Source organism: Oryx dammah, unplaced genomic scaffold (assembly GCF_014754425.2).
Source record: "Oryx dammah isolate SB20612 unplaced genomic scaffold, SCBI_Odam_1.1 HiC_scaffold_13, whole genome shotgun sequence".
Classification (NCBI taxonomy): Eukaryota; Metazoa; Chordata; class Mammalia; order Artiodactyla; family Bovidae; genus Oryx; species Oryx dammah.
Genome location: NW_024070197.1, coordinates 40,586,343 through 40,599,857, shown reverse-complemented (window position 1 = coordinate 40,599,857; position 13,515 = coordinate 40,586,343). Strand labels below are relative to the sequence as shown.

Here is a 13,515-nt window from a genome sequence, read left to right as displayed (position 1 = left end):
TGGTATAGAACCCACCTGCAATGAGGGAGACCTGGGTTCAATCCCTGGGTTGGGAAGAACCTCTGGAGAAGAGAATGGCTACCCACTCCAGTACTCTGGCCTGGAGAATTCCATGGACATGGGAGGCTGGCAGGCTACATTCCATGAGATCGCAAAGAGTGGGATATGACTGAGCAACTTTCACTTTCCCTAGTTGCAGTTCACAGGCTTCTCATTGCGATGGCTTCTGTTGTTGCAGAGCATGGGCTCGAGGTGTGTAGGCTCAGTAGTTGTGGCACACAGGCTTAGTCGCCCCATGGCATGTGGAATCTTTCTGGACCAGGAATAGAACCCATGTTCCCTGCATTGGCAGGCAAATTCTTAACCACTAAACCACCAGGGAAGTCTCCCTACTACCTTATTTAAAATTGCACTTTCTCCAAACTTCCATCTCTCTTTCCTCTTTACCACTTACCACCTAAAGACTTCCCACATGTATTTCTCATTTAGTGTTTGTCTCCTCTGACTTGTATGTCAGCTTCAGGAGACCAGAGGTTTGTCTTATGTTTACTGCCATATCTCTACTACTAGAATAGGGCCTGACATATAGTTCAGTTCAGTTCAGTCGCTCAGTCTTGTCCAAATTTTGCGACCCCATGGATTGCAGCACACCAGGCCTCCCTTTCCAGCACCAACTCCGAGTTTACTCAAACTCATGTCTATTGAATCGGTGATGCCATCCAACCGTCTCATCCTCTGTAAACATAGTAAAGTCTCAAAAAATAAATGTCTGAATGAATGCTAAGAAATTGATAAAGAACTATTTAAAGATGAGAGTTTAAAGTATGATTTTTTCCCCCAGAGGATTGATATATTAAGTAATTACTGTGGGCATCAACATAACAGCCAAAGTAAGAAGTGTAGATATTCAAGGCATTTTTGTCGTTCAGTCAATAGGTCATGTCTGACTCTTTGTGACCCCAAGGACTGCAGTGAGCCAGGCTTGCCTGTCCTTCACTGTCTCCCAGAGTTTGCTCAAACTCATGTTCATTGAGTCGGTGATGCTAGTCGCCCCCTTGGACTTCCCGGTGGCTCAGAAGGTAATCTGCCTGCAATGCAAGAAACGCGGTTCGATCCCTAGCTGGGGAAGATCCCCTGGAGAAGCGAATGGCTACCCACTCCAGTATTTCTTGCCTAGAGAATTTCATGGACAGAGGAGCTTGGCGGGCTACAGTCCATGCGGTCGCGAGGAGTCGGACACGCCTGAGCGACTAACACACACATTCAAGGTATATTTATTGAATAAGCCCTTGGAATGGGGTAGACAGAAGTATATGTAGGCTGCAACAGTTGGGCAGCTTGGTTGTGGTGCTAGAATGAGAAGCCCCAGGGGTGCGATGGCTCAAACACCGCCACTGTAGACCCATAGTTGAGTTGAACCCAATGCTGGTAAGTTACAGCAGGAAAATGGCAAGACCCCACCCGCGAGACCCAAGTTCAGCCTCAGCCTCGCTTGAGGCCCGACCGCGCAGCTGCAGAACTCGGTGGGCGGGCCTGCGCAGCCGCAGAAAGAGCTTGCGGCCTGGGGTCCGAGTCAAGTTCGCATCAGTTCCCGCCTCGGCTGATGTAGCCAGACCGGTCCGGTCCGGTCTCCGCGCCTCTCAACGCAGCGCCGGTCTCGGGCCCCTAGCCCTCTTCTCTTGAACCGCCGCCAACATGCTGCAGCCCGTGTTCACCCTGAAACTGCGCCACAAAATCAGCCCCCGCATGGTGGCCGTAGGGCGCTACGACGGGACTCACCCGTGCCTGGCGGCCGCTACCCAAGCGGGCAAGGTAACCGCTCCCACCCGTTCCCACCCACACGGAGCCCGGACCCCAGGAGTCCCCACGACTTCCGCGGGCCGCGTCCTGGCAATCCCGCCGCTCATTCTCAGACCCCGCCCCCAGCCAGGGTTGCCAGGCAACGGGTCGATAGTCTAGCCAGCTCTCCTTTCTGCGCAGAAATCCTGAATAACAAAGCGGAACGGCCCTTCCATACAGTTAACTTGTCTTCAGGCTCTTAGACTCGGATGATGTTGCAGTCTCTTTACAGATAGGGAGCATAGAGAAGAGAAGTCCCCTGCAGGGAAGGCCTTGGTCAGGGTTAGCAGTAATGGAGGACCCCAGATTCAAGCCCAGAGCCTCTGCCCTTCGCTGGGAACGTCCTACCATCTCAGACTGCCTCTTAGAGGCAAACAGCTCTACGGCAGGAAAAAAAAAAAAAAGATATCTCTAACTTAAATGATTCAAATTGCTCCTTTGATCTTTATCCATGTACATTCATGTCTCTTCCTGTAATTTATTCACTAAGTACCTATTAGGGGCTTACTGTGTACCCTGTGCTGTGCAAAGTGTGGGCGTCGCGGAGACGAAAAAGATACGGTCATTCAACATCTCACCAGACTTACTGAACACCTTCTTTGTACTAGATCTTGGGGATTCAGAGATAAAGCTGGAGTCCGTATTTTCAGAAAGCTGCTGGTCCAGAGGGACAACAGACGGGCCAAATCAGGGCACTATGTGCTGATGGAGGAATGCCCGAAAAACATGGAATACAGTGACGCCGAGCTTAATGACTGCTAACAGTTACAAAGCCTTATTACATTAATTATCTCAGCGTCCTTGCTAAATTGCCAACTGCTGTAGCATAGCACAGGTGTGGTAGATCCTGGCTTTGGTACCTACTGATTTCATGACCTTGGGCAAGGTGCTTAATAGTATCTACCACATAGAGTTGTTAAGAGGATTAAGTAAGTTACTATGTGTCATGCTCTTGGCATATAGGCAGTAGTCACTAATTGTTAGCTGTTATTTTCTTTTTATTACTCCAACTTTACTGATTAGAAATAATGGTTTAGAGAGGTTCAAAGCAATGTTTGAGGTTGCTCAACTGGAAAGTGGTAGGAATGAGATTAGAGTGCCTGTTCTCTGACCCAGCTTGGATTTAACAAGTTGACATTTATATAATGATTTATAGTTTTTAAGACACTTCCACCTCCAATATATGTTTTCTCATTTGCTCCGCCTTGGGATACATCAATTAAAAAGTAGTGATTCATTTCAATTAAGTTGTATAATGGAGGAAAGCACTTAGCATAGAGCCTGGCACTGTTAGCTGTAATAATGTGAGGAGACACTGACAAATGCCAGAAAAAAATTCGTATTGGTTTTTCTGTAGGTACACAGCAGCTACATAAATGGGCTGAAAAGTTCCCATTGATATTAGCTCAGCCCTGAGTTTATTGAGGGCTTGCTGTTTGCTGGGCACTGTTCTTAACTCTGCAGCTACAAGGGTGAAAGTGACAGGCAAGTCTTACTGGTTTTATTCCCAGGTGGCGCTAGTGGTAAAGAACCCGCTGCCCAGTGCAGCAGACACAGGAGACATGAGTTCGATTCCAGGGTCAGGAAGAGCCACTGGAGAAGGAAGCGGGAACCCACTCCAGTATTCTTGCCTGGGAAATCCCATGGACAGAGGAGCCTGGCCGGCTATGGTCCATGGGGCTGCAAAGAGTTGGACACGACTGAGCGGTTAACACTTCTGTCCATTCCCTTGGAGCTTACATTTGAGAGAAGGAGCCAGAGAGTTAACAGATACACACAGTCTGCAGAGGGGTAACGGCTGTTTTAGACAGGGTGATCAGGTAGGCTTCTGATAGGATAACTGTGGATCGGAGGTTTGAAGGAAATGAAACAAGCCCCTGCAGAGAGGTGGAGTTAAGCGTATCAGCAAGTACACACGGGCTTTGAGGTAGAGGGTATACTTGGTGTGTTCCAGAAACACAGGAAGGCTTCTGGGACTGGAATGGATTGAGGGAGGCAGTGAGGTGGCCAGTAGCTGGATCATATAGGGCCTCATAGGCCACAGCAGAGACCTTGGTTTTTGATAAAGTGGGTGATTGGGACTTGGTTTATGTTTTAGATGAAGAATGACTGGGGTGGTACGGCAGCAGAGATGCAGGGAGTGGAAGCAGGTTTCTCTGGAAACCCTTTCATTAGAATGTGACCTAGAGAGGGAGGCGGGGCCACCTTAACCTAGGTCTGTTTCTGAAGACCGGGGAGAAAGGGAGAGATGGAAGTTCCTATGTTCTCTAATCAGATACTCTATATTCAGAACTTCAGAAGCAGATCTGAGAAGTTCTGACCTGATCTTTAGACTTAAAAAAAAAAAATTGGCACCATTTTATGATCCAAACAACACACAAAAATATAATTTCCTTTAAAAACAAATGTCTCCGGTAAGGCTGAAGCCCTCCTTGACTGTGGGGGCCCATGTCTTTAGAAACAGGATTTTGTCATTTTCTGTGAGACTCTGTTGTGAAGGTGAGGCTGACTTACTGGGATCTGGTCTCTGCACCTGAGCAAGGATATTTTGAAAAGGGGTTTCTTGCAGGATGAACATTAGTTCATCTGGGGACATGTTTCCTCTCACCATGGAATATATATTGCAGCAGCACCCCCTCAGCTAGAACAAGCATGTAAACTACAGCCAGTTCTTTGACTTGAAGGCACTCTGTGTGTGTGTGTGTAAACTACAGCCAGGTCTTTGACTTGAAGGCACTCTGTGTGTATGTGTGTGTGTGCGTGCGCGCGCGCCTGTGTGCTCAGTCGTGTCTGACTGTTAGTGACCCCATGGACTGTAGCCCATCAGGCTTGTCTGTCCATGGAATTTTCTAGGCAAGAATACGGGAGTGGGTTGGCATTTCCTCCTCCAGGGGATCTTCCCGACCCAGGGATCGAACTCGAGTCTCTCGGGTCTCCTGTATTGGCAGGCAGGTTCTTTGCCCCTGAGCCACCAGGGGAGCGCTGCATAAAGGCACTGGGAGTGACTGAGCCTGTGGGCCAAATGAGTCTCCTGGGCACTGATGTCCGCGGGAGGGGACTAGGGAGGAACCAGACGCCTGGGACTCTGGCAGCAAAGCTCAAACTCCTTTCATCCCAATAACAATGAACGTGAAGTCCACAGGTTATTTTTCTTGCTGTTCTTTTTCAGCCTATCTAATTACTAGAAGACTCAGTAAGAATTCTTTTGTTCAGAACAATTATGAAAGGAAGTAAGATATGGCTGGAGATGACTGGAGCCTGACACCAGGCTTGTGTCTCACTCCTGTCACTTATCGGTGGTGAGACCTTGGGAAAGGAAAGGCCGTAACCCCTCTGACCTCTTCTGTATATCCGGAGGACCAAAGGCAGTAATGTTGATAAAAGCATGTTGTAAAGTATTACACAAATGAGAATGTGAACCCAATAGTCAGTAGCTACACACCTTTTGTATAGGTTTCTCTCAGTCTTTTTTTTTTTTAATTTATTTTTAATCGGAGGATAATTGCTTTCCAAGGTTGTGTTTGTTTCTGCCATACAACAATGCGAATCAGCCATATGTATACAGATATCCCCTCCCTCTTGAACCTCCCTTCCACTCCCCACCTCACCCATCCCACCCCTCTAGGTTGTCACAGAGCCCCAGGTTCAGCTTGCTGTGTTACACAGCGACTTCCCCAGCTGTCTGTTTTACATATGGTGATGTATATGTCTCAGTGCTGCTCTCTCAATTCCTGCCACCTCCTTCCCCCATTGTGTTCTCTATGTCTGCGGCTCTATTCCTGCCCTGCAAATAGGTTCATCAGTTCCATTTTTTAGTTTCCATAAGTATGCTTTTATATATGATATATGTTTTTCTCTTTCTGACTTACTTCACCCTGTATGACAGACTCTAGGTTCATCCACCTTTGTTCAACTGACTTAAAATTCGTTCCTTTTTTACGGCCGAGTAGTATTCCATTGTATATATGCACCGCAACTTCTTTATCCAGTCGTCTGTCAATGAACATATAAGTCTAATAAGCCTTGTAAAAATTATCTTTTGTTGAACAGGTTACCTTGTTTAGATAATAATTTAAAATTAATCCTGCTTGGATGTAAAACCAAGTCCCCTAAAACTGAGTTCCTCTACTGAGTTTATGATTAGCTTCTCTATCCAGAACTCTTATTTCCTTTCTTGTTCCACACCCTCAGTCTTGAGGAGTATCAGAGGAAAGGGAGACTGTAACCAAGCTGGACCTTAGCGGGCCTTCCTGGGACAGCCCCCTCCCAACCAGCCTTGTCCTCTACTTCTTGTTTGTTGAAAAGCTTTAGTCTCCCAGGCCTCCCTTGAGTCTCAGAAGGCTGGCTCAAGTGTTAATGTTTAGGAATGTGAAGGTGTAGAAACAAGCTTTTGAGTTGGGAAACTGGCAACAATTTGGACAATAGAATTACCAAACTCCCAGTTCCCTGAAAGGTGTGAAGGTCTGGCACACATCCCTAAGTTGTTTATACAGGAAGCAGACCCCTACCAGTTGAAAACTGCTGATCATGAGCATATAGACCCCAGACTGGGTTGAAACTAGAAGACAGGTGAGGCTTAAAACCTCCCCTTGATGCCAACCAGTCCAAGAGTTGTGTGCAAGCTGCTCACATGCCCTGCGGCCCCCTCCTGCCCACATTGCCTTTAAAACTTTTCTCTCCTATCTGGCAACTTGAAGATGGTCTTAGGATGTTAGTCCACCTTCTTCCCAGGTTGCTGGCCTCTTGAATAAAGCAAAATTTCCTTTCCTACCAACACTTGTCTCTCGGGTATTAGCCTTTTGAGTGGCGAGCAACCAAACGAGTCTCGCCAGGTTACAGATTTACACCGAAGAATTGAAATGCTCATTTAAAATTAGAAAATTTTCTCAGAGCAACTAAGCCCGTGAACCACAACTGTTGAGCCTGTGCTCTCAAGCCTGGGGGCCACAACTCCCGAAGCCCACGAACCGTAGTGCCCATGCTCCGCAACAAGAAGCCACCACAAGGAGAAGGCTGCGCCCTGCTGCGAGAGAGCAGCCCCTGTTCACTGCAACTGGGGAAAAAGCCTGCTCACAGCAACAGAGACTCAGCACAGCCAAAAATAAATAAGTAAAGTGAAATTAGCAAATTTTAGAACTAGATGGGGCCTTAAGGGATCTCTAGTTTCTCATCCTTTTTTTTTTATATTGCCTCTTTATATTGCTTTTTTTTTTTCCAGAAAATGAAAATTTCCCTAATGAAATTTTTGTACTGTATATCTGTGGCCTAATGTCTCAGATCCCCCCCACCCCAAACCCAGTGACCCATCTTGGGAGCAACATCACCCCTCTTGAGAATGCTTCTTCTAGTCTAAACCTCCTTTTACATACAAAGCCTAGGGAAATTTAAAGATTTGTAGGGACACTCAGATGATTATATTTGTGATAGTTGAAACTGCTAGATTAATTAACTTTGACTTAATTAATTTTGTCTACTTGTATAGACTATGAAAGCCTTCAAGAAGCTTGCTTTGTGTGACTCTTAGGATTATAAGACAGATTTACTACCGATCAGTTTTAAGGGTTAGGAAGTGAATTTGTTAGGTGTTGGGATGAAAGATAATAAAGTGTTTATTACTCAGTTTTCTCTGATCTTTGTGTGTGTGCGCAGTCTCATTGTAACTCATAGCAACTTCCTATAGGTTGACTAGGAAAAGGCTGATTGGTAAGAGTGCTTGAACGTCCTGCCGGTTGGTTGTATGTAAGCTGCCCTGGGAAGTGACAACTAGATCTTGGCCATTATTTTGGTCTTTACAAGGCTGAGAGCCATTGGATTTCCACAGTTTGAAGTGATTGAAAGCCAGCCATGCACAGAACTGTGTATGGGTGTTTTTAAGTTTGGTGGATGATTAAATCCCATCTTGATAACATTGGTAATCTGTTCTGAGCCTTTTAATAAAAATGTATGTTAATTTTGCATTTTTTTAATGTTAAGGGGATGTAATTAACTTTTTCTTTTAGGTTTTTATTCACAACCCTCATTCACGGAGCCAGCATCTCGGTGCACCCAGGGTCCTCCAGAGCCCCCTGGAGTCTGATGTTTCACTTCTTAACATTAACCAGACAGTCAGCTGCCTGACCGCAGGAGCACTGAACCCTGAACTTGGCTATGATGCTCTTTTAGTGGGAACACAGACCAATCTGTTGGCTTATGATGTCTACAATAATTCAGATTTGTTCTACAGAGAGGCAAGTATACCCCTTTATGACCATAAAACTCCCACTTCCCATTAATGTCCACTGGTTTTTAATTTTTTTTTTAACGCTTGAAAGAGATCAGACATTTATTTGGGTTTATTATGTGGCTTCTGTAGTGTAGTTAAAAAAAAGTGCACGTTTTGCTATTTGCATCTCCTTGACACTTATTTATTTGGTCATGGTTGGTAATCATTTGGTGACGCTCCAGATTATCTTTCAGGAGGTATTATCTGTTGATAGCTTCCCTGGTGGCTCAGTGGTAAGGAACCCACCTGCCAACGCAGGAGGTGTGGGTTCGATCCCTGGGTCGGGAAGATCCCTTGGAGAAGGACATGGTAACCCACCCCAGTATTCTTGCCTGGGAAATCCCATGGACAGAGAAGCCTGGCAGGGTACAGTCCTTGGGGTTGCAAAAGAGTTGGAAATGACTTAGCAACTGAAAAACAACAGTTATCTGTTGATACTTTCATCAGTCAAGATTCGTCATTAAAAATTCAGCCAGCAGCCAGAAAGCCAGCAAACAGGTCTCCTGGTGGCTTTGCATTGAAGTTTAGTATAGCAGTTTCCAGGAGAAGCAATTCCCATAGCCTGCCGTCTACAGGCTGCTGCAACTTTAATACTCAGATAATCCGTATTCATTATATAAAAATAGAAGCAAAGTAAAAATAATCACCCATAATTTCTTCATTTGGAAATAACACTTAACTCTTGATTGATTTATCTTGACTTTTTACTTAGTATTTGTGAATGAATTCTTTGTTTACAAAATGGGATCATGATATAGACATGTAATCTTTTACTTTTTTTCTATAACAGATTGATTAAGATATAATTCACATACCGTATGGTTCACCTATTTAAAGCATACAGTCCAGCAGTTTTCAGTTTATTCAGAGAATTGTGTAACCTTCACCACAATCAGTTTTAAAACATTTTCATCAAATTGTGCTTATGTACTTCGTTCAAGAAGTCTGAGACATGTACTAGTTCAGAATGGTGGGTCTATAGGTGCTTGTAGTTTTTAGTACTTACAATTTAAAACGAGCAGGAGTAAGAGAACTAATTAATCAGTATTACGAGATTTCCATCTAAAATGGTTAAAATAGATTACAAAAGTTTGGGCGTTTTAAAGGCATAAGTCTGATTCTCTGAGAATTTGGCCTCTAGAACTCGGTGGTCCAAGAGAGCCTGGGGTTTTGGAGTAGGTTATCATAGCAGGTTAGTGTGAGAGACCAAGCGCCTGAGTTTGTCCTGAGTCAGTGCTCATCCTTGCATAAGCCACGTTAGCCACACTGTCCTCGACGGACAGCTCTGGCTTGCTTCTCAGGAGACCAGGTGGCTTCTCAGAAGTGATGACAGAAGCCTTTGAGTTTCCAGATAGAAAGGATGTACTTATCTCCAGTGTGCCTGTGCAGCATTGTGTTTGAGGGTTTGTCTCTCTTGTTTTTCTTCTTAGGTAGCAGATGGGGCCAATGCAATTGTGCTGGGGATGTTGGGAGACATTACCTCTCCTCTTGCAATTATTGGTGGAAATTGTGCTCTGCAGGGTTTCAATCATGAAGGAAATGATGTCTTCTGGACGGTATGAAGAACGAAATACTCTCTTTAGTACTCTTAAACATTTTTACTTTTTTAATGTTCTTTAAGTCTTGTTTGCTTGTTTGTTTAACCACTGACAGTAATGAATAATGGAAACAAAACAGTTTTTATAATTTTATACATTAAAAAAAGGATATGAGTAATGTGAATTTTGAATTTATGGTTTATTTCGTCCTGTCTTTCATGTAGCTCCTATGTTTGGATTAAGTGAAAAGAAATGGCGTAGTAATGACTTGGGTTTTATTTTCAGGTGACTGGAGATAATGTTCACTCCTTGGCCTTGTGTGACTTTGATGGTGATGGGAAGAAAGAGGTATGCAGGGGAGGAGACCCTTCTCGTGTGTGTATGTCTCAGCTGAGTACATACATTTCCCCAGGACAGTGACCTTAGCTTTGAGAGTAGTGTTAGCTTCTCATGGTTGATTTTGCTGTTCTGTTGCCTGAATGATGAACTAATTGGCCTCATCTGTCTTTCTCCTCTCTTTTGAACAGTAATTCATTTATGTTTGTCAAATACAGAGATCAAGACTGTATTTCAAAGACCCCTGATCGGGGAGAGGGCAGAATAGTTATTGGGAGCACAGTCTCATTCACAGTCTTATAACTTGATTCCAGTGTTTTAAAATCATATTAGTACCTACTTCTCAGTTTTGGCCAACTTTTTCAGGAATCTGGACGTTTTAGAGATTGGCTTTGAGCTTTTTAAATCACTCTAACGGTTTCTCTAGTAATTAGCCTCTTGGGCAGCCAGTGAAGTTCTGTGTGGACATTGACTTACCCTCCAATTGTCCGCAGATACTGGGCTCTGGCTTTTGAAGCAGGGCTCCCACCTGCAGGCAGACAGATGCTGAGCCAGGGAGCGTTTTCAGGTGCCTGCTGAAAGAACTTGTTCTGGTGGGAGGTGCCCACGTGGCAGGACCAATGTAGTAACCACTGTTTCTTCACTGACCAACTCGTGACCTTCTCATTGGAAGGAACCTTTCTGAGCATCCATCACCGAGAAGTTGGAATTACTGGGTGCCTCTAGCAGCATACAGAGTATCATGCAATTTTTTTGTTTTATTTATGGAAATTTTGCTGTCTTCACTTACTGAACTAAATATGCTTGATTTTTTTTTTTTTTCCCCTTTCAGCTTCTTGTTGGATCTGAGGATTTTGATATCCGAGTTTTCAAAGAAGATGAGATTGTGGCAGAAATGTCAGAAACAGAGGTAAGCACCACCTCAGAATCATGATAACCTTGACAGATTAGCATAGTTAAATGTAACATAAAACGAGAGTGCTGGGACATCTCACCACCCAGTTTTACAGTAAAGACTGTGGGGATTAAATAGAGCAGTACGTTACAGAGAAAGGAGCCTTTAAATATTCCTATATCAAGATATATTTTGACTCAGTGCTCTCTAGTGACCCAGAGGGATGGGGAGGTGGGAGGGAGGCTCTGGAGGGAGAGCGTATATGTATATATCCAGCTCAGTCACATTGTTGTACAGCAGAGACTAATTATAAAGCAATTGTACGCCAATGAAAAAATTAAAAAGATATATTTTGAAAACACTGATTAGACAAAAATTATGGAGCACAAAAAGGAATTTCTTTTAGTGAGCTATTACATAATAATAACAACAATGGCAACCATTTATTGTGTACCTGATGTATGCCAGACACGGTGCTAAGTTATTTACATTAGCTACTCATTTAATCCAACAGCAGCCCAATTATGAAGGAATCAGTAGTTCTCCTTTTACAGATGAGGGAACATGTTGCATTTCTTTCTGAAGTTACTCTCAAAAGCTCATGGCTATTAAGTGGCATGGTCAGGTCCCCCTGCTTCTCATCATGTGTGTTAAATGGGATTGAATATTGAATGAACTGTGTTTATGAGGGTTTTAGAGTATTTCTCTTCATTCAAATTAAGTATTTCTTAGGCACATTTCTGTTGGTAGACTTAAAAACTAGATGTCAGAGAACTTGACTAGTTTCTTTGTGATTAGAATTACTCATGTAATTCAAACGGAAATGTTTCTGAAAGAGTTATCTTTTTTATAAACAGTGTCTAAAGACTGCCCTTATCCATTATGGTTTGGTATTCTTAGGATATTTATTTGCTGCTGGTTTTCCAGGATTGGGCAAGATGGAAACCAAAAAGATAATTAGGATATTCTAAATTAAGGAGAAATATCAATAACCTCAGATATGCAGATGATACCACCCTTATGGCAGAAAGTGAAGAGGAACTAAAAAGCCTCTTGATGAAAGTGAAAGAGGAGAGTAAAAAAGTTGGCTTAAAGATCAACATTCAGAAAATGAAGATCATGGCATCTGGTCCCATCACTTCATGGCAAATAGATGGGGAAACAGTGGAAACTGTCAGAATTTATTTTTTGGGGGCTCCAAAATCACTGCAGATGGTGACTGCAGCCATGAAATTAAAAGACACTTACTTCTTGGAAGAAAAGTTACGACCAACCTAGATAGTATATTAAAAAGCAGAGACATTACTTTGCCGACTAAAGTCTGTCTAGTCAAGGCTATGGTTTTTCCAGTAGTCATGTATGGATGTGAGAGTTGGACTGTGAAGAAGGCTGAGCGCCGAAGAATTGATGCTTTTGAACTGTGGTGTTGGAGAAGACTCTTGAGAGTCCCTTGGACTGCAAGGAGATCCAACCATTCCATTCTGAAGGAGATCAGTCCTGGGATTTCTTTGGAAAGAATGATGCTAAAGCTGAAACTCCAGTACTTTGGCCACCTCATGTGAAGAGTTGACTCATTGGAAAAGACTCTGATGCTGGGAGGGATTGGGGACAGGAGGAGAAGGAGACAACAGAGGATGAGATGGCTGGATGGCATCACTGACTCGATGGACGTGAGTCTGAGTGAACTCTGGGAGTTGGTGATGGACAGGGAGGCCTGGCGTGCTCGATTCATGGGGTCGCAAAGAGCTGGACACAACTGAGCAACTGAACTGAACTGAAATTAAGGAAGGAGACAGAAATAAAGGAGCATTGGCTTGGGAACCCTGTAAATGGACAGAAAAGAAAAACAGAAGGAAGTCTTAGAGATAGAAATGGTGGTATTGTGCAGAATTGAATCAGCTGTTGTTTGGGAGGCTATATCAGAAAAGATTGAGGGCAGCAGCCTGAGAGCTCACCTCGGGACGAGAACTTATCCTTGGTTCTCTTTGCTTACAAAAGCTGTTTAGGAACATCAGGCTTCTGTTCCCCTGCCTGCAAAAGGGAGACCAAAAACCAAAACGTGCATATTCATATATAAAGTGTTATCAGTGATTTTGAAGGGTTTACCCTTATTACGGACTTCCCTTGTGGCTCAGATGGTAAAGCGTCTGCCTACAATGCGGGAGACCCAGATTTGATTCCTGGGTTGGGAAGATTCCCTGGAGAAGGAAATGGCAACCCACTCCAGTACTCTTGCCTGGAAAATCCCGTGGACAGAGGAGCGTCATAGACTACAGTCCATGAGGTTGCAAAGAGTTGGACACGACTGAGCGACTTGACTTCTTCACTTTTACTATAGGTTTTTACTTAATCTGACTCTACTTCTTATATACTCACATTTTTTATGGTTGTAGCTGATGGTTGTGGTAGAGGAAAATGAAGGGGAGAAGTGAGTGCCCAAAGCAGAGCGTGGCTGAAGATGTCTGTCCATCTGGCGATTTTGTGTACCTGGCTGTGTTTCATGCCTGCTTTTCTAGAGAGACGGTCCTTCACTTTCATTGGATTGTTGAAGGGGATTGCCAGCTTGAGAATTGCCCGTAGGTGCTGGGTTCTGCACTACCGTTTCCCTTTCATTTAAATTCATAGTAAATCTTTTCCCATTTGGG

At 44.0% G+C, this 13,515-nt stretch overlaps 1 protein-coding gene across 1 annotated transcript in view; it reads left to right on the top strand.

The window, feature by feature from the left end:
- Window positions 1–1,548: 1,548 nt before the first annotated feature.
- BBS2 (Bardet-Biedl syndrome 2) overlaps window positions 1,549–13,515 on the top strand; it is a 29,353-nt gene continuing 17,386 nt past the window's right edge. The window contains exons 1-5 of the mRNA XM_040254008.1: window positions 1,549–1,812; window positions 7,839–8,066; window positions 9,532–9,657; window positions 9,925–9,987; window positions 10,808–10,885. Of these exons, the coding sequence (XP_040109942.1) occupies window positions 1,696–1,812; window positions 7,839–8,066; window positions 9,532–9,657; window positions 9,925–9,987; window positions 10,808–10,885 (612 nt within the window). The 5' untranslated portion in view covers window positions 1,549–1,695. The remainder of the gene's footprint in view (window positions 1,813–7,838; window positions 8,067–9,531; window positions 9,658–9,924; window positions 9,988–10,807; window positions 10,886–13,515) is intronic.